We start from the raw sequence: 22,478 nt of genomic DNA on the forward strand, positions 1-22,478 counted from the left end.
TAACTTGATGGAACTTGTGATACCATTGACAGGAAGCTTGTTTGAGACCATAGATGGATTTCTTTAGTTTGCATACCATGGACTTTGAGTCACCAGACACAAAATTTTCTGGTTGCATCATATAAATCGTTTCTTCAATGTCACCATTTAGAAACGCAGTTTTAACATCCATATGATGGAGCTCTAAATCATAATGAGCTACGAGTGCCATTATTATTCTAAAAGAATCATTTGAAGAAACCGGAGAAAAGGTTTCTTTGTAATCAATGCCTTCCTTTTGAGTGAAACCTTTAGCAACTAAACGAGCCTTATATCTCTCGATATTACCTTTTGAATCCCTCTTGGTTTTAAATATCCATTTACAACCAATAGGTTTCACACCTTCAGGTAATTCAACGAGATCCCAAACATCGTTGTCTTGCATAGATTTCATCTCATCCTTCATGGCATCAATCCACTTTTGAGAGCTATAACTTTGCATAGCTTGACAGAAGTTGATTGGATCATCCTCTGTTAAACCAATGCCATCCTCATGTTCTTGAAGAAACACAACGTAATCATCTGGAATTGCACTTTTCCTTTCTCTAGTGGATCTCCTTAATGGCACTTCTTGAAATTGTTGAGCTTGCTCTATAGGTATTTGAGGGAGAACCTCAATATTGTCTTGTGTAGGGACAATGTCAGGAATAACTCCATGATTGTCACCTATTACTAGGATAGGTACTGGAATAGTAATAGGCACGAGGACTTGATCACTGTCAATGACAGGTTCTTCCTCAAAGACAACATTTCTTATGTTCTCTTCCTTCCCAAACTCAACATCCTCAAGAAATCTCGCATTCCCCGTCTCAAAGAATGATCTAGTAGTGGGATTGTAAAATTTATAGCCCCGAGAGCGTTCAGGATAACCAACAAAATAACAGCTAACAGTCCTTGACTCCAGCTTACTTTCATGCGGCCTATAAGGACGCGCTTCAGCCGGACAACCCCAAATGTGTAAATGTTTTAAACTTGGCCTTTTACCTATCCATAGCTCATAAGGAGTTTTGTTAACTGCTTTACTTGGTACCCTATTTAGGATGTAGACTGTAGTCTTAAGCGCTTCTCCCCACAATGACTCTGGTAAGGAAGAATGACTAATCATACTTCTCACCATATCCTTAAGAGTCCTATTTCTACGTTCTGCAACACCGTTCATGCTTGGTTTCCCAGACATAGTATACTGAGGAACGATGCCACATTCCCTTAGGAAAAGTGCAAAAGGCCCTGGACGTTGTTCACCTGATCCATCATATCTACCGTAATATTCACCACCACGATCAGATTTGACGGCCTTAATTTTCTTTCCAAGTTGAAGCTCAACTTCAGCTTTAAAAGATTTGAAAACATCTAGGGATTGAGACTTCTCATGAATTAAAAATAGGTAGCTGTACCTTGAATAATCATCTATGAACGTAATGAAATATTGTTGTCCATTCCAAGATGACATAGGGAATGGTCCACAAATATCTGTGTGAATTAATTCCAAAACGTCCTTAGCCCTTTCGGCACCTAATTTTCTAGAATTTGTTTGTTTACCCTTAATACATTCAACGCAAACCTCAAAGTCTGACAAGTCAAAGGGTTCAAGAATCTCATCCGACACAAGCCTCTGAATTCTCTGTTTAGAGATATGGACTAAACGCTTATGCCATAAGGTGGCTGAGTTCTCATTTATTTTACGCTTCGTACCACGAGATGTTAAAATTTTCTTTATTTGAACTAACTACATCTAGTAAGTATAAATTATCAATTAAAGAACCAGAACCAACAACATTTGAATTTTGATAGAGGCTAAATTTATTATTTCCAAATGAACAAGAAAAACCAAATTTGTCCAAACTAGAAACAGAAATTAAATTCCGCCTAAAAGACGGTACAACAAAAGTCTCAAATAAATCCAAATGAAATCCAGTTTTTAACTGTAATATAAATGTTCCAATAGCCTCCACTGTGACCTTGTTGCCATCACCTACATTTATAAATCTTTCATTATCACTTGGCGGTCGGCTCCAAAGGCAACCCTGCATGGATACACTAATGTGAGTAGTAGCACCAGAATCTACCCACCAAGTATCACGTGGTACAAAAGCTAAATTAACTTCAGAACAAACAAAAGAGAGAAAATTACCTCTTTACACGCCAAGAGGCGTACTTGGGACACTCTTTCTTCATGTCCCAGGCTTCTTGCAGAAGAAGCAAGTAGGTGTATTCTCATCCTTTTTGACTTTCTTTAGTTGAGAAGTCCTTTCTACAACATCCTTATTATTCTTTCTCTTCCTATTCTGAGAGCTTGACGCTAAATGAGCACTTTCAGTCTTTTCTCTTTGCTGCCTTTCCTCCTCTTGCACACAGTGAGAAATCAATTCATTCAAGGTCCATTTATCTTTCTGAGTATTATAACTCACCTTGAATTGTCCAAAGTGTGTACGAAGAGAAATCAAAACTAGATGCACGAGCAAGTCATCAGACAACTCTAACTTTAGTGCTTTTAGTTTTGACGCGAGATTAGACATTTCCATAATGTACTCCCTTATATTTCCTTTACATTTGTATCTCATAGAGATAAGTTTAGCAAGCAAACTGCTTGCATCAGCTTTCTCATTACTGGTGAAATACTGCTCAACGGCATCAAGGAAACCTTTAGCATTGTGGCTCTCAGAAATAGAGCCCCGAAAAACTTCTGGAACAGATCGCTTCATGATCATCAAACACATTTGGTTTGAGCGTTCCCACTTTTCAACCTTATCCTCATCCGGGTTTTCCGGATTTGGAGTGGGTTTCTCAGCCCGAAGTGCAAGATCAAGATCCATGCAGCCAAGAATTATCTCAACTGCTTCCTTCCAGGCCTTAAAGTTTGTCCCATTAAGCATAGGTATACAATTAATTTGAGCAGATAAGTTAACAGCACTAGCAACAGCAACTGTAATAGAACATAAAAAAAATTTAATTTAATTACATGCTCACAGTAAAATAAAATAAATAAAACATGCAGATTATTTACATAATAGACCCATTACAAGATACCGAGCACAACATTAATTCTTTGTCTTTGGACATACAAATTAACTTGTTAGTGGTACTATCAATGCAACGATCAAATATTGACAATTAATTGTGTCAAATAATAGCCTTTCTTTGGACCGACTATTATTCACATGATTGTAACTTTATAATTGTCACATATTTATTATCACAGGCATGTTATTATTTGGCCAAATTGTGTCTTCCTTTGGGATGAGCACAAATCGCATAAATAATCTCATACTAACATCTATTGTAATTTTTTAATCAAATTAACTTCTATAATAGGGATTTCTTTGGTAATATATTACATCAATTTATTTAATTAAAAATTACCAGACAAATTAATTAATAAAGAGGGTCTATAATCTGCCAACATTCACACTCAAATTTGATATATATAAAAAAATATCAATTTAAATTTGAACATAATATCAATCAAATTTCAAGAAAATAATTCTTACGCGAATGTCATTAAAAAAACGATAATGTGGAATTCAATATATATTAATTATATAATTTTCCCAAATATCATTTAATATAACAACAATGATTTTGACAAAAAAAAACAAAAATTCCCACTTCTGGTGGTACTCAAAAGATCAAATACAATATTATTTTTCCACTTCCGGTGAGAAAAATATTCTTTTATTTCATTGTTGCACAATTAACTCACTTCTGGTGAGAAAATGTTTCTTTATTGCATTGTTGCACAATTAACTCACTTCTGATGAGAAAATATTTCTTTATTGCATTGTTGCACAATTAACTCACTTCTAGTGAGAAAATATTCCTTTATTGCATTTTTGCACAATTAACTCACTTCCGGTGAGAAAATTAAAAATTCAAAAAATTTCTACATTTGACAATGTCTTCAGGATCATTGCAAAATTGTTACATATACAAATTTATAACATTCACAGAAAATTATACAATTTCACAAAAATTCTCTTTAATAAAAATTCAATTTTTAATCGATCTCTTTATCCGTATAATCAATTAAACCAAATTGAAGAAGAAAAAAAAATGACCAACGCATTCAAATACACGTATTATCAATGAAGAGAGAAAAAAAAATTGTAACAATACGCTTTAGAACCCCATAACCTAATAACAACGGCGGCTCTGATACCACTTGTTGGGATAAATTTCTTAAGCCAAATAGAAATTATCCATTAATTAATATTAAGAACCGTTGTCTCAGATTACAGAGTTAATGTAAATAATACGTACCTGTATCCATTGACGTTAATCAAAAGGTTGCAGCGGAATAGTCTTTTGGTGCAATGATCTTCCTCAGCCAAATCACTGGATTCCTTGATGGGACTTGATGTTACTCTTCTGATGGGGAGACAGAGAGACGTGTGTTTCTGATTTGGCATATCGGGGACCATGACCATCTTTATGATTTTAAACCTATTAGGTTTCCCATTAATCCCTAACGGGCCAAATCTAGTTTCCACTTATTTGGGCCCATATCAGTTTTTCCTGTTGGCAGTCTAAAGGCTCACTAAAATTAGATCACTTTTATTGAGCCCAACCAAATATAAATAACTAATATAAATACTACAAATAATATATATAGCCCACAATAATTATTAGAAATAAAATTTCTAACATATAACACATAGCAACTTTTTGACTATAGCCGGCAAATCGAGGTATCCAACTCATTACAAACTGATTTAATGTAGGTCATATGTTATAATGAGTTAACTAAAAAGACCTATATTAAATTTAGTCTTTTAAATTAATGTCAAAGTTTGGCTTATTCTGATTATAGGCTTTTTGAGTTGTAGCATTTTTTATTTTCTAGTGTGAATATTTGACACTAGTATTTCTAATTAACTATCATTAACATCTTTTATAAAATTAGAAATGTATATTTTTTTATTGTGATATATATATATATATATATATATATATATATATATATATATATCACTTCTTCGCATATTATAACAATAAAACGTCCAACATTGTTAATTATTCATCATCAAACTTAATTTAAAAAAATTAAAAATCACATTTCAAGGTGGGTCGACACAAGTGGTTAGAGACCTAGATCGAACTTTTACCTTCTCTATAGGTGTCAATTTGAATCTCCTTGTTTGCGGTTCAGGCGCTTACCTAATAGTATTAAAGTGTCGTATTATTTATCATTTTCTTTAGTAAACAAATATTAAAAAAATATAAAAACATACTTATTCTACTCTATAATTCATAATTTATATCAAATTTCAATGTTGCAATCGTTAAATTAAAAGTTCTTAATGTATAGATTAAGTCTACAAATTTTTAAAGAAATGAAAAAGTATATAATACTTCATTACATTAATTCAAATTGACAGATAATCATAAAAATATTTTATACTTTGATTTGAATTTATATAACAATGTATCATATGATTGCCAATTTTTTTAAAAAAATTGTAGACTTGCTCTATACATTAAAATTTTTTAATTCAACGATTGAATCATTAAAATTGGATGTAGAACATGAGTTATTGAGTGGGGCAAGTCTGCCAAGACTTACTTTGTGAGTAAGTGGATTCATCCTCCCTTCTCTCTATCTCTCCACAGACACATAAATTACACACTAACTAGTAACCATAGATGCACAAAGTGTAAGTTTGGAACTTTGGTTTCATCCTTCACAAATTAAATATGCAAAATCAATGTTGTAAAACTTAAAATATAAAACATTTGATGGTTCAGAATTAGATTGTTTTATCATATAAAGAGGAATAATTGAGAGGGAAAGTTTCAGGCTTGCAAGTCATAACAAGCCCCAACCAGTCACAATACAATTCAAAAACAACACCATTATGAAAGAAAAGAAAGAGGGTTATGAGTATGACTGTATGAGTAGGCTGAAAGTTTGAGTATTTAACCTATTTATGTTATTTATTTTAGTCATTTAGACTTCTCACTCTTAGACTCTTTGTCATTCTCTTTTACTTTTCAATAACAAGTAAAATATAAAATGTTAAAATTTAAAAAAGAAGTAAGTAGTTCGTGGCTCAAATAGACTAGCTCGACTTGAACTTGTTTATGACATGGGTTTTACTGAATCGAGTTAAGAAAATTTGCATTTAATTCAGACTTGCAATTTAGAACCAAAGCCTTATAAATTATTTAACAATTTTGAGTTGACTCGACAAACCCAAGCCATCTATTGGCTATACTTTTGAAATAGCAAAGAGAAAACTGATTAGGGTAATCAATTAACTCATTTTGAATAGTTAACAAAATTAACCTAAATAAATAAATAGGATAATTAACTACTTTGCAAATTAATTTCATAATTGAACCATGTGGGTCATCTATTTATCAATCATTGCATAAGAAAAGTTATCTACCAGTCGACCCAACAAACTCCCAACTATTAGACTCTTCGTGCTTATGCATTTGAGCCTACGAAGCTATGTACCATGCGAGTTGTTTATTTACTGACTGTTGCGTAAGGAAGGTCATCCACACACCGACCTAACAAACTCCTTGTATGTCTCATTCTTTGGATGACACATTCTAAGGCAAAATAAAGGCACCACAATTTACAAAATTACATAATATTACTGATGTGCACTAGATAATTGCCATAAATGTCAAGATTTGGATATGATGTTGACATATGTATTTAATGACAATGAATAAGGGATTCTGATAGGAATTTTAGGTTGAATATATAGGAAGGAATACACATGTTAGAATTAGGTTACATTCATTTGAATGTTCTAGGTTAGGATAGTTGCTAGGTTTTCTTAGTGGTTATTTCATTGAAGATTCTCTAATGAGAGTCCTTCTACGAAACAATAACCCTTAATTTTTTAAGGAAAAATTTATCTTTTTCTTTCTAAATGATTTTTACACACATTTGTCACTATATAAAAGTATAATTTTTGACTAAGAGCGTATGAATCAACTGATACAAAATTTTCTAAAATTTTATATTCTATTATTACTATAAAGTATTCATTGGTTTCATTGATAACTGATTTCCTTGAGAAGCTCGATTGTCACTTTTAGTGGGGTCTCTTCCCTCAACCATGTTTTCTCATCCATAAGGCTCGAATTTAAGAGATTGAGTTTGGTATCTCTCAATCCTTGGTCTAAATTTTCCAACTTAAATAGTGATATTATGGGCTTTCACAACACAAATGTCAAAATTATTATACAAACACAAGTAAGAAGAATAAACATGCAAAATAATGATATAATGAAAGTATGTACTTTATGTATGCACAAGAAGGAGAAACATGTGCCAATAAATAATAATTATACACAATAGAAAATCACTAGTTAACCCATATAATAGTATTGGAGACAAAACAATGCAATATGTTTGTTGGAGATCTTAAATCAACTAAAAATAAGATCATAATAATATATATAAGTAAAGAAAAATTCTCATCTTATTAATTGATTTTGTAAAGTTGAGTTAGACTCCTAACCTACTATCTTAAGAATGTTCGATAACTAATGCATGTAACATACTCGATTCCATGAAGACTCTTATCCTTTAGGCGATCAACTAGTAATATTTCCAACATGGTATATCATCAACATTAGGCTTTATGTCATCAAACGGAACATGCCAAAAATCATTTAGTTGACACAATAGAATCTAATCCTATGGAACAATTGTGAATTTGTCAAAATATTTATCAATACACATTTGGCAAATATACTAATTGTCGTAAAAAGTAAATTGAATTAAAGTTCAAGTTATCAAATTCACATAGACTTGAGTTCATAATTGTATAATATATAATTTTAGTATTAAACATATAATTTTATGAGAATTTGAAATTGTTCAACAAGAAATATGTAAATTTAATGAAAATAAAGATAAACTAGTAAATTATGATGAATTTGAATTTATAAGAAGAACAGTAAAAAATTGATTTACTAAATTTCCTTATATAAAATCTCTTAATTTTTCATTTAATGTTGTAATTATATAGTTAACTCAAAAACTCACAATTATATTTAAACCCTAATTTTTTAGGTTAGCAAGTTTAGATTGTTTAAGGGAAATCCCAGTTCCTTGAAAACTTTTGTTAAACAATCCTACATTAAGGTTAAGTACAAAAAAATCAACTAATAAGATTTATCCCAATTCCTTAGTAATAACTATTATTAACATGTTATCTAGGTCATAATTTTAAAAGGATTTTCCAACCTCGATTAAAAATTACAAAATCATGAAGAGGTTGATCAAGACACAACAAACACTAAGTATAAGAGTAAAATGAATAATTGAATAAATACTTTATTGAAGGAAAAACTCAAACAAAATTATACAATTCAATTAACTATCTCAATTTCTAACAATAAAGAACTTAGTCACTCATGACTAGGGGTTACACGACAAAAGATGGACCTTTGAGCGGTTTATGTTTACAAGATTGACCTCAAGAAAACTCTTTCTAATCTCTCTAGAATTATGCTAAGAAGAATGTTGATGATTAAGAATGAGATACATTGACTTCTTAAAGACCCTATTTTTATAATAATTATGATGGTCTTTTAGGTCTGATACACTTGCTCAAAACACTCATGTAACTCCCTTTGAATGAGTATGTGCATGCCTTCAAGGTTGCTCTCTGACTTGGCTCACTCAAAGCGCTTTTATAGTAGTTATGGGAGAATTTCGCTCACTCAAAGCGCCCAAGTAGCTCGCTCTAAGCGAGCATATGTATACTTCCAAGGGTGCTATCTAACTTGGTGTTGGTTTTATGAGCAAGCGCACCCAAGTCTTTGTAATATAGTAAAAAGATTGTTGGTCCTCAAGGACTTGTGAAGTAGATTTTGATTTCTATTATACTAATTGTTACTTGTAAATTCAAAGCTTGAATAATCACACATGTTAAATATTTGATATGAGCAGTGATTTAAACTTAAGTAACCAAAGTTAGATTAAATTTAAGAAAACAGATATGATAAATAGTTGGGATTAGATTTCATCAATCTCCCTCCTATGCATTCCTATTGATTCTTTCAAATGATTCCATTACTCATTGTCATTGAGTTCTCTATATTCTTTCAGACCCAATTCCTTGGCATAAGAAATTCTAAGATATTTAACTCAATGGATGATTCCTCACTTCATTCAGTTAAATGTCTTGCATTAAGAATTAGAATTATTGTTGCAACTATTAATTTCGAAACCATCCATGGCTTTCAAAACTAATAGGTAATTTGTTTCAAATCTAGATTCAGAAAACATTTTCCAACCAAATTCTAAATCCAAGATCAAAGATAAATGATCAGTTTATCAAAGCATTATGAACAAAATACAAATCACTAACACTGAGTAATAGATGTAATATATATATATATATATATATATATATATATATTGATATGAATCAAAAATGAATACACAGGAGTTTGATGACTACATCAATCCCAACCCTAGAGCTTTAGCTCTCCATAGAAGAAGAAAACACAAAATAACAAGAAGAAAGGTAGAAGAACAAGATCATCCGAAGAACTGCGTTCCCACAAGCTCCAAGGTGCTCTGTTTCCTTTTCTCTGCTTTGTTCTTTTTATTTCTTTTTTTTGCTTTCTCTCTTCTCTGCCCCTTTTATAGTTGTTGGAATTAAAATAAAGTAGGCAAGAAAGAGAAGAAACCGCTCAGCACTTGGAAATGGCTGAACAGATTGGAGAATCCTTCATCATGAAATAACCAAAAGGGTTGAGCCCTTTTTAACGACTGAGCGCCTGGGAGACTCTTTCATCCTTAAGCAAGCAAAGGAGTTGAACGCTTGAAATCCGCTGAGCGCCTAGGAGGCAGAGAGTACTCATTTTTCCAGAGCCAAAATCGCTCAGCGCTTAGGGACAGCTGAGTGCCTCTCCTCTGTTGCACTTGCTAAGCTCTCTGGCTTGAAATCCCTCAGCCCTTTAGAATGGCTAAGCTGTTTGCCTCCAAACTTCTTTTCTTGTTTCAATCTTCAAAATCTGCAAAATAAAGGGAAATTTTGATAAGAAAAATCATCACACCATATAATGACTTCAATTAAGAGCCTCTTTTTGATTCTAAGTGTATTGGCCAAAATTATATCAATATATACAAAAATTGTGTTAGATAAGTGTCTCAAATTTATATTTCATCAGACTAATTAGACACTTATCACCTGGCTCGCTCAAAGTGAGTTATTGGTCACTCTAAACGAATTTCCCTAGCTTGGAGTGAGTCTTTTATGTGGTTTTGAGTGATGGTTCTCCTTTGAGACTTGTAACTTCCAAATTATTTTCTCCCTATATTATATCTCAATAAAGAAAATATTAAAAATACATAATATTTAAGAAATTAAATCCTGAATTGAAATTAACTCTTAACTAAGTGTTTTGTGGTCAAAAAAGATTTAGAAGTATAATATATATTAACAATTGTCTAGATTAAATAAAAATTATATGCATATTTGATAATTATTACTTATACAGGGATAGTTTCCACAATAACACAAGATTTGTAAAGGTCTCATCCCTTTGTAGATTCACACATTTGTATATCCTTAAGATCTTGTATGAATAATCTCCATTAGTCTTCCCAATACTTGATAAAGATAAAGAACAAGCTAAAAAATAAAACTCTTATGCTCATAAATGCAAAGGGATCAACTTATATATCATATATATCTTATTACTTGTAATATTCCAACTTGTAACACAAATTTTCTTACAAGTTTCTCTATTGTTTCTTATTTTTGTTTGAGAAAGGGTGAGGTATCCTTCAAAAATGAAAATAATGAGCACACTTAAAAACATTGTAAGAGGGATAGCTAAAAAAGAGAGGAGTGAGATATCCTTAGAGGGTGAGATGTCTATTAAGCATGAAAAGAGAAACATATCCCTTGCTAGCTAATTTTATTGGATCAAGTATCCCAAAACAATGCAATGATATATTTTAATATATAATTTTATTATAAGAAAATCTTAAATTTTGAACAAGATTTTTGTGTAGATCATAACTTGTTGGTGATCAAAAATCAAAATAAATGTTTGAAATTAATTTTTTATTTTCCACACTATTTAAGTTATGTATTTATTACATGATATTTCTTGTATACATGCTATTGTTTATTATTTACATTTGTTTTTATCTCGGTTTCGTATATTGTAACACCCGAATTTTCTACTCATACAATGTTGATTATTATTTATTTTCATATATTTATTTTAGTTAATTAAAAGGGGTTTTTATAAAATATTGTAAGGGTTTTTAATAATTTCAATTATTTGTGAAAAAATTTGTAAAATTCTATTTTTTTTACGCCAGAACGGGCTGTTCTAAAATTGGAACAGGTCGTTCCAAACGAAGAAAATACGTTGTTTTTGAAGAAGTAGAATGGGTCGTTCCAAAACTGGAACGGGCCGTTCCAAATTTGTAAAAGGCACATTTTTGGGTTTCCTAGAACAGGCCGTTCCCAAAGGGAAATGGGTCGTTCCGGATTTCTTAAAACGCCTAAAAAGTTAAGTTAGAAACGGGCCGTTCTGTTTATGGTCAATCAGTGGTAACACGAACCTCAGAACGGGCCGTTCTAATTTTAGAACGGGCCGTTCTGCTTTTTGGAAACGGGCCGTTCCGATTTTGGAACGGTCCATTCCAGTTTAAAATTTTATGTATATTTGAAGGCTCCGGAACGGGCCGTTTCGAATTCAGTACGGGCCGTTACGGGTGCGCCAGGATGCCTATAAATAGGGGCGGGGGTGAAAATTTTATAACTGAGTAAGAAGTGAACATTTTAGAGAGAGAAAGAGAAGGAGAGAGAGAGAGAGAGAGAGAGAGAGAGAAAGAGAGAAAGAGAAAGAATGAGAGAGAAAGAAAGGGAAAGAAAGAGGGAATCCAGAGCAGGAGACCCTGTCCAAGTTTCAACTCCTGCTTATCCAGGTAAGGGGGGAGTGAGAAACCTCGCTCGGGGGTGTGGGGATAATTGTTGGATAGTTTGATTGTCTGATTGGCCCCCAATCCCTTACTTGTTGTTCTGTTTTACTTTCTGTTTGCTCTACTTTGTTCTTTGTTAGAAGTAATAAATGAATAAGGAATTAATATTAAAAATAAATGAGTTTTTATATGAATAAGAATGCTTTCTGTGGATCTCTGTAAATTCCTGTGCGGACCTTATGAGGAGTATTTATGACATGACCTTGTGAAATATGGACAAATGACATGAGACCTAAGAATAGACTTTTGAGACAAGCTGTGATTATGAGACTATGAAAAATAATGACATGATGTACTTAATGAAATTCTGTAATAAGTTAAATGTTGAGTCAATGAAATAATGAATGTATGACATGCATCATATACATATATTATTCCAGGTGTGCCGCTAAGGCCGCATACCAGTGATGTAACATGCTAACAAGGTGTACCTTAGGGTCACCAGTGATGTAATATGCTAACAAGGTGTACCTTAGGGTCACCAGTAATGTAACTTGCTAACAAGGTGTACCTTAGGGTCACCAGTGATGTAACCAGGTGTACCTTAGGGTCACCAGTGATGATATGTGAAGCTTCCTTATGGCGCCACATGCATGCATTTATGAGTGGAGTCCATGACATCATTGCATGATAAATAAGTGTGTAAATTCCTGTGCGGACCTTATGAAGAGTATTTATGACATGACTTTGTGAAATATGGACAAATGACATGAGACCTAAGAATAGACTTTTGAGACAAGCTGTGATTATGAGACTATGAAAAATAATGACATGATGTACTTAATGAAATTCTGTAATAAGTTAAATGTTGAGTCAATGAAATAATGAATGTATGACATGCATCATATGCATATATTATTCCAGGTGTGCCGCTAAGGCCGCATACCAGTGATGTAATATGCTAACAAGGTGTACCTTAGGATCACCAGTGATGTAACTTACTAACAAGGTGTACCTCAGGGTCACCAGTGATGTAACCAGGTGTACCTTAGGGTCACCAGTGATGTAACCAGGTGTACCTTAGGGTCACCAGTGATGATATGTGAAGCTTCCTTATGGCGCCACATGCATGCATTTATGAGTGGAGTCCATGACATCATTGCATGATAAATAAGTGTGTAAATTCCTGTGCGGACCTTATAAGGAGTATTTATGACATGACCTTGTGAAATATGGACAAATGACATGAGACCTAAGAATAGACTTTTGAGACAAGCTGTGATTATGAGACTATGAAAAATAATGACATGATGTACTTAATGAAATTCTGTAATAAGTTAAATGTTGAGTCAATGAAATAATGAATGTATGACATGCATCATATGCATATATTATTCCAGATGTGCCGCTAAGGCCGCATACCAGTGATGTAACATGCTAACAAGGTGTACCTTAGGGTCACCAGTGATGTAATATGCTAACAAGGTATACCTTAGGGTCACCAGTGATGTAACTTGCTAACAAGGTGTACCTTAGGGTCACTAGTGATGTAACCAGGTGTACCTTAGGGTCACCAGTGATGATATGTGAAGCTTCCTTATGGCGCCACATGCATGCATTTATGAGTGGAGTCCATGATATCATTGCATGATAAATAAGTGTATGTGTTGTTGATTATTTATGTGTATTGTTTACATGTGACTTATATTTGTTGTGCGTGTGTGTGGTATCTAACCTTTATTTCTGCACCTGAAACTGAGTGAGATGTTTCTCACTCCCTTGTTGTTTTTGTATATGTTTAAATTATGTTGCAGGTGATCATGATGTTGGTGATGAGGCTTAAGGCTTCAGTTGGACATGCTCTGATAGGATGTGACATCGGGGCTTAGCTAGCTTAGTCTAATATGTTATTGTTTTTAATAACTTTAGCTTGTTTTCTTTTGTAATTTCTAGCAAAGAAATAACGTAAATAAAGTTTGTAATCTTTCTTTTGTAATTTTGAACGTCCTTGATAAAAAATCAAAATGTACATCTTTGTCATATTATTTTTATTACATGATTTGAAAAGTTATAAATCAATTCCTAACTAGGAGGCACTGCCACCTTTGCTGGAATTAATTTATATTTTTCTTTATATGATTTTTTGAGTTTTGATACTTATATGTTGACTTTTTATGATTTATGAGTTACGAATGTGAATCTTCTACCTTATAATATTGAGACAATTATTTTATCCATGAAAAAGGTTATCAACTATGAAAGACTTGATTTACTCAAAAAGGAAAAAAAAATTATTGTTTACATTTATTGTGTTTTAATGTTGGGGTAGAGGGTGTCACATACATTCTTGCCAACTTTCTTGATTGATCTTAATGATATGTTTGGTGAAATGGAAAGAAATAAGATGAATGGAGACACGGAATAGATAAATAAGAAATGAAAATAAATGAGAAATATGATAGAATTTTACAAGGTTTATAAGGTGAGAATTGTCTCATTTCTACTCCCACTTATAATCATTAATACGATCATATTACTAGTTGATATAGGATGTCTAAAACATCCCTTTTATGCAAAAATTTAGATAGCTTGAACATGGTGTTTATAAAACCAAATATCAACATGTGATTTGATAATGGCTCAATAATGGATGACCTGATAAATTCAACAACCATAATTATTAAAATAAATTTAAATAATATCTTAAAAAATTAATTAAGATTTAATTTAATTCTATAAAATCAATTTTTAATTTTTTTTTCACAAATATATATTATTAAAATTTTATTTTTAATTAATATTAAATTTCTAACATTTATTAAAAAGTGATATATTTACGATTGTAACATCAAATTATGTGATTGCGATGATTCATGTCGGCGGAAGACAATAGTTTAGTAAGATTTACGATGATAGCAATAGCAGTAGTAATTTCTAAGTTGAGCGACAACATTGGACTCCCCCACTTTGCGCTACACGTGTCTCCCTCGTATACGATTTGAAGCTTTATAGAATTCCGCACACGCCCCTATCATGCTTCACTTTTCTCCATTTCCTTTTCATCACCATAATCAACGGCTACTGTTGCTCCTCACTTTTTCTCTGGCCCCACCACACCTTTTCCTCTTCACAACGACACACTATTCTATCATGTCAAAACATCACTTATCGACACTCTCTTTTCATTTTCATTTTATAATATTAATAAAAACATTACATTATTTCTTTAATTATTTATTATAGAGTCATAAAATATAAATATCAAATATATTAATTTTATAAAATTTAAAATATCGATAGCATTTATTATTTTTTATATCAAAACTTTAATCATTAAATAAAATACAACTAAAGGAGTAACTTATAAAATAATTAATAAATTTAATTACGACTCATTTAAAAATTACACTGAAATTATAGTCACATGCTATTTTATCAATATGATCTGGATAATATTATTGTCTTATTATTGCTTTATTAGACTATAGTATTTTCTTCCAAATAATTCTTTATATTTATATATATATATAGGTACAATACCACCTTGTATTTTTATTACTTTTATATATACCTAGTATATTTTTAAGAAATATTGAAATTAAATAAAATTATTCTGACTTGCGACTAGGAAAATTTGGTATTAATATTATTGTTAAAAAATTATTCTAATTAAAAATCAATAAAATTTAATCACAATTATTTTTATATGTAATTAATGTTATTTTTTAATTAAGAAAATTTATCTTGATAATATATGTTTTTATTTAATGCCGATCTCATTAGTTCTACATATTAATAACACTTAAAAAATTATATCTAATTTTTTTTTAAAAAATTAAAATTAAAATTGAACATCAATTTTAAAAAATAAAAAACCTAATAATTCTGTAGAATAATTAAAGAACAAAGTGGTTCAAGTTCAACCCTGTTAATATATGCTTCATCATGACCTCTTGGCGCTCTCTTTTCTTCTCTCTCTTATTTTTCTCCCTAACTCCTCTTTTGCTTTCTCTTGGAACTAGTGTTCTGGTGGGTCTCCAACAAGGTAAGCAACCTTGTCTCTCTTCTGGGTCAAAATCCTTTTTTTTTTTTTTTTTTTTTTTTTTTTTTTTTCTTCTGCCTTTTGCTGATGCTATCACCTTCACCATTGCTAAGAGTTTTCATTTTTTTTTTCATCCTTTTTCGTTTCTGTCTTTATGTCTTTGATTTTCTTCCACTTAGCGAGCTTCATGTTTGAAACGCAGCCTCTTGGTGTCGTCTAACGTGTGGTGACTAGTGACTAGTTTTCATTTTTATTTGCCTTGTTTAATGGTTTTGGTGAAGTATATCTGTTTCTCCATTTTGTTTTACTTTCCTCGTTGTTTTGTGCACAGACTGAGGCATTTGAAAGTCAAGACACGTGTTCAGAGGGTTTGGTTTAATGGTTTGTGTTTTGATGCTTCTGTTTTGGTTTTTGAAGGACTTTCATTCCAAAGGAGAGAGATGAGAAGAAGGGTTGTTTGTTGAAGTTTTTAGGACTAAAGTTTGAGTTTTTATGCAAAGTTTGATGATAATGGATCCACGTTTTTGTGGGTTTAATGGTTCCCATAATGAAATCCGGTTGGGGAATCAGTCTTTGCCGATTCTGCAGAATCAGAGATTTGAAAACGGTTTTTTTGACCAATCTAGGGAATTTGGTTACCTTCAATCCAATCTAGTACCAGCCAACAACATACCTTCATCCTCGGTTTTGACTCATGAGGAAGAACCTTCCCCGGAGGATTGTGAGTTTTCTGATGCTATTTTGAGTTACATCAGTCAGATCCTTATGGAAGAAGACATGGAGGATAAGACATGCATGTTGAAAGATTCTTTGGATCTTCAAATTGCTGAGAAATCGTTCTATGAGGTCATAGGTGAAAAGTACCCTTCTTCTTCTTTAGGAAATCCAAGTCCTGTTGATCCATATGATGGGGGTGGGGATAATACTCTCTCTGATAATTATGTTTCTTGTTCTTATAATGATGGTGATCTTAGTAGCATTTTTACTAACAATTCTTTGCGCCGAAACTTGGGGGAACCTCCTAACCTAAATTTTCAAGGCAATAATAGCATTTCAAAGTTATCTTATAGTTCTTCAAACAGTGTGATAAGTAGTGTGGAAGGGCCTGTGGAATCTCCAAGCAGTATTCTCCAGGCTCCTGATCTGAACAGTGAGAATCAATCCATTTTGCAATTTCAGAAGGGTGTTGAGGAGGCTAGCAAGTTTCTTCCAAGTGGAAATGCGCTCTTTGCTAATTTGGATGTGGCTAATTTTTCAACACTAGTAGAGGATAAAATGGGGAGTGATGAATTGTCTGTCAAGGTGGAGAAGAATGAGGGTGAGCCTTTCCTTGTTGGAGCCAAAGGAAGGAAACATCACCACAGGGAAGAGGGGGATGTTGAAGAAAATAGAAGCAGCAAGCAAGCCGCGATTTTCTCCGAACCTACATTGCGAACAACAATGACTGATATAATCCTGCTTTATAGTTTAGGGGATGGCAAGAAGCATTACATAGCCCGTCGTGAGGCTTTGCAAATTAAGAATGACAAGATAGTGCTGTCAAATGGTAAATCAAAGGCTTCCAATAGTGGCAAGGGACGTGGTAAGAAACACAATGGGAAAAAGGAAGTGGTTGATTTGAGAACACTTTTGGTCCTTTGTGCACAAACTGTTGCTGCAGATGACTATAAAGGGGCACATGAGTTGCTGAAGCGGATCAGACAGCACTCAAACCTTTTTGGGGATGGAAATCAGAGGTTGGCTCATATCTTCGCAGATGGCCTTGAAGCACGATTGGCTGGTACTGGAAGCCAGATTTACAAAGGACTTGTGAGTAAAAGAACATCAGCTGCGGATTTTCTGAAGGCCTTTCATCTATATCTTGCTGCTTGCCCTTTTAGGAAGATGGCTAGTTTTATCTCTAATGTTACAATAAGGAAATCTTCAGAAAATTCAGCTAGGCTCCATGTTATTGATTTTGGTATCCTTTATGGTTTCCAGTGGCCAACTTTGATTCAGAGACTTTCTGCAACATTTGGAGGTAAACTTCGGATTACAGGAATAGACTTCCCACAACCTGGTTTCAGGCCTGCTGAGAGAATTATTGAAACTGGACGCCGGCTAGCAGCATATGCTGAATCTTTTAAGGTTCCATTTGAGTACAATGCAATAGCAAAAAAATGGGAAACAATTCAACTTGAGGAACTCAAGATTGATAGGGATGAGTACCTTGTTGTTACCTGTTTTTATCGTGGTAAAAATGTGCTGGATGAATCTGTGGTTGTGGACAGTCCAAGGAATAAATTCCTGAGTTTGGTAAGGAAGATCAACCCAGATTTATTCATTCATGGCATTACTAACGGGGCCTTTAATGCACCTTTCTTTGTTACTCGATTTCGGGAGGCACTGTTTCACTACTCTTCACTTTTTGACATGCTTGAAACCATTGTGCCTCGCGAGGACTGGGAGAGGATGCTAATTGAGAAAGAGATATTTGGGAGGGAAGCATTGAATGTCATAGCTTGTGAAGGCTGTGAGAGAGTAGAGAGGCCAGAGACATATAGGCAGTGGCAAGCCCGGATTCTAAGGGCTGGATTTTTGCAACAATCTTTTGAGCGTGAGTTAGTAAAGAGGGCAATAGAGAAAGTAAGGACTAGCTACCACAAAGATTTTGTAATTGATGAAGATAGTCAATGGTTGTTGCAAGGTTGGAAGGGGCGAATTGTTTACGCCCTTTCTTGTTGGAAACCTGCATGACAACCAAGAAGGTACAAGTGCATCTCACTAGGGCTTTGTGAATTGATTTCACTTCTGAGGAGCTCAGGTACTTCAATTACCCCTTTTCTCAGTTCTTTTCAACAATGCTGGTTTTTGTCATTGTTGTTTGAGTTTGACACATCTTGAACTAACATGAATCTGATAGTTGACCAGGGTGTGCCCAATATGTAGGGTTCAAGATTAAAAGTAAGGGTTGAAGCTGTGAGTTCAGTTGGGGAAAACTTGGTTACTGAATGGCCTGGTATGAAAGTAGATAATGCATGTTATTCTCCCATAAGATCATTTAGGAAGTCTGTTTTGTGATAGCTAATTTGAGAGTTGTCAAATGAACATGATCCAATATAATGTTGCAGACTGCAGATGAATTTAGCATGTAATAAGACCAAACCTTTATTGCTGTTACTCATTTTGACCTTTCTATTTCAGTACATTTTACTTAACTGAAGATGATAGTTTGCGTATTTCCTCCTAACAATTGATGGAATATTTATTTTGGAGAAATACTTGTTGCACACCAGATGGCGTGTTGCTATTCAAACTGTACCAAAAGCAAAAGTTTGGTTAGGTCCATGTAGCTTAAATGCTGTAATTGGTGCAAGTGTGGACGTGCTGTGCAAATAGAAGTTCTCTTCACATTTGCTTTTGAAGACTTGTTTCAACATTTGACCCATGATGGGTGGTGGGGACCTCCTCTATTTGGAATTTTGAACACTGTTGTTGATACATATATTTCCTTGTTGAATTATTACCGGGGAGAATCATTTTCTCAATGTATGATTTAATTTGACGTGCTAAATATGGTGTGCGTTTAGTACTTGTTTGGTCCTGCAACCAAATCTATAGTTGGTCACCATTCATCATTTGACCTTCCCTTTAGTGGATAGATGATGAAAGTTGTTCTTTGGTACAGCGGAAGCACTATAATTTTTAATTTGGACATGCTATTGAAACCCTTCATCACTAGCTCATTGCATGTAACTTATAGCTATTGAAAGTGGATCAAAATTCAAAAGTAATTCTGTGTATGCATTTATGGGCTTAATTTTGATTCATTGTCCCTGTTAAACTGTCTACAGTATAGTGCAAATCTTGTGTTGTCGTGTATGAATAAAAAATTTCTAATGTTGTCGTTTCATTAAGTGTTTGAATGCTATAAATTAATGTAAAACGTTTTTCTTAAATAATGATAGTGGACTAAGGTAAGTCAATTGTTTATGCATGTATATCCTAATGGTATAGAACACTATATATAGTGGTGGACCTCATGTGGGGGACCCACCTGTCTCGAATTCTTCTTTTAAAGATTCACACTAAAAATTGAACCTTTTTAATGTGGAAAGGTTCATATGGGTTTTACTAGGTGGCAGGACTGCATCACAAGAATCAAAACTGTATTCATAATTCATACATCACATTTTCATTAGGAGTTCACATAACGAGTTGGTGTGCATGAAGGTTCACACACATTTCTATTTTGGAATGATATTCGCTTTAAATCTAAAAATTTATGAATTTGTTTTTTCCCATCACCCAAAAAATTTCATGGGTGCTATATACGTTACAAGTCCACAAGCATCACATTGGTTGATCAATCAATGTTGTGCACCCAGGGATGGATCCAAGGGGGGCAAGCACCCACCTCTCTCTTTCTTGACTTCTTAATAAATATTATAATAAATTTATTTATGTTAAATATATGATTATATTAAGAAATTTATTAGAAAATGGCATTTTATATTGTTTATGATTTTGTGATTTAAAATAATAATATTCATAATTTAGATAAATAATGTGAGGCTTTTAACGACTATAATTTAATATTTATTTTAACCTATCACTAAAGAAAATCCTAGTACCCTTTTGATTGAGTTTTGAATTAGTTTTCATGTGTATCAAATGTTTAGATATATTTCTATGTTAATATAATATTATCCACTTTTGACTTAAACTTTCGTAAATATGTTTTTGGTCATCATCTAAATGACCTTATACCATTTTACTATGTTAGATATGTTATAAATCTGATAACTTTCACTTGATTTATCTTCGGATCACATCCTATTGAGAGAAAGATGAAATAAACATGTCTACACATTAGCATGATATTATCTACTTTGGGTATAAATCTTCATAAATTTATTTTTGGTCATTATTCAAAATATTTTATACTAATGCAAACATTTATATGCTTATAAATTCATTTATCTCCTATTGTTCTCATTCTAATTATGCGAGACTTTATACATCCAATATTCATTATCATCAATTATAAAGTCTTAACTTATTTCAACGTGCTAAGATTATTTTGATCATTATAAAAATCAATAATTTCATCATACATGATAATTTATGATTCAATTAAAGTGTAAAACATCTCTATATCGTGAGTATATTTAAACAAAACTCATTTTCTTAAATCAGTTCATTTTACTATAATTTTGTTTATAATATTTTTATTAAAATGTAAAACAAACATATCCTAAAAATTTATTTTATACAACACAATGCTCTTGCAGTATTAGCTGTTGATATTCTTGAACTTATTATTCCCCTTTTACATTTAAAAAAAAAATCACTTTCACGTGGATAAACTGATTGATGCACGCACGCATAAATGAAAACAAGAAGATTGATGAAGTCAACACAACGTGCTTGGAAATTGAAAACAAGGAAATTATTTTGGTGAGAAAGGTGAGATCATGTTTGATCCATTATGGTGGAAAATGACTTTTCCTGGCAAAACTAGGTAGATGACAAATAAAGCATCAATCAATAATTTCGTACGTTTTAATTACTTGATTGCAATTTCGTATATCAAAGACACTACTCCATTCCTGTATTCCGTGTCGCCCTCTCTTTTGTAGTTAGGGCATCTCCAATAACTCGTTTGAGTTATTAAAAAAACGAAAAAAGTGATTTTTAGTGTGCATGTCAATATTAAGCAACTCAAACAGAAATTTACTCTAATAGTAAGAAATTTTAAAAATTTAATTTTTAAATTTTTTTTTCAAATTATTTATGAACCAAATTAAAATTTTTATTAAAAAAACAATTGCACTATAATAAAAGAAAATAAATTATGAAAAAAATACACAATAAGTAGATATTAAAAATAAAATAAAGCAATAGTAAATACATAAATATTATATGAAATTAATTTTCATCATTCTTATTTCTGAAACGTTCCCAAATATGTTCGATAAGATCTGCTTGAAGTTGGCGGTGTATTCTTTTGTCATGAACGTATGCTCTCTTTTGAAGGTATGTTGTTCTAAAATTGGGATGAGCACCTATAAATATTTCAAATCTTGACATGTCATCATCTACGCCATCATAATCAATATAATTTTGATAGGTGTATCGCTCGTCCTCGACAATCATGTTATACAATATGATACATGCATAAATTATATTTTTCATTAATTTTTTAATTTTTAATTTTTATTTCTTATTTCTTTAAAACGTCTTTTTTTCTTCTTCTTCTTTTCGTTAGAGGGTTTTTTCATTTTTCTTCGCCTTTCCTTTTCTTCCAATTCCACCTTCAAACTCCGTCTACTGCCGCCGCCTGCAAGTCCAGCCAGAACGTCCACCCGCGGCAGAACGTCCATCGGCGCGCCTATGCTGTCCACCCGCGCGCCTCTACTGTCCAACCGCGGGCCTCCGCCATCCAACCGCGCGCCTCCGCCACACCTCCTTCAATTCACAACAGTAAGCAATCGTTGC

General features: G+C 32.7%; 2 protein-coding genes across 13 annotated transcripts; one reads left to right on the forward strand and one right to left on the reverse strand.

Moving 5' to 3' along the window:
* Positions 1–2,210: 2,210 nt before the first annotated feature.
* LOC145957412 (uncharacterized) lies at positions 2,211–4,306 on the reverse strand. Its single transcript, XM_083073665.1, has 2 exons — positions 4,297–4,306; positions 2,211–2,962 (listed from the first exon to the last, which is right to left on the reverse strand). Exons 1-2 carry the CDS (start codon positions 4,304–4,306, stop codon positions 2,211–2,213), a joined length of 762 nt encoding a protein of 253 aa, XP_082929791.1.
* Positions 4,307–15,873: 11,567 nt separating this feature from the next.
* Positions 15,874–19,784, forward strand: LOC109816616 (scarecrow-like protein 9). Of its 12 annotated transcripts, none has more exons than XR_002241270.3 (4): positions 15,874–16,001; positions 16,330–18,801; positions 18,901–18,996; positions 19,182–19,784. XR_002241270.3 is itself a non-coding variant. In XM_020381687.3 (2 exons), exon 2 carries the CDS (start codon positions 16,491–16,493, stop codon positions 18,732–18,734), a length of 2,244 nt encoding a protein of 747 aa, XP_020237276.2. In that variant the 5' UTR covers positions 15,874–16,001; positions 16,330–16,490; the 3' UTR covers positions 18,735–19,784. The 12 variants fall into 12 exon arrangements, 1 of the variants encoding a protein (XP_020237276.2); XR_014433249.1 differs by having other exon boundaries at positions 19,274–19,784; XR_002241271.3 differs by having other exon boundaries at positions 18,909–18,996.
* Positions 19,785–22,478: the final 2,694 nt, after the last annotated feature.

This window comes from Cajanus cajan, chromosome 4, assembly GCF_000230855.2.
Source record: "Cajanus cajan strain Asha chromosome 4, NIPB_CcT2T_4, whole genome shotgun sequence".
In the NCBI taxonomy this organism is placed as follows: domain Eukaryota; kingdom Viridiplantae; phylum Streptophyta; class Magnoliopsida; order Fabales; family Fabaceae; genus Cajanus; species Cajanus cajan.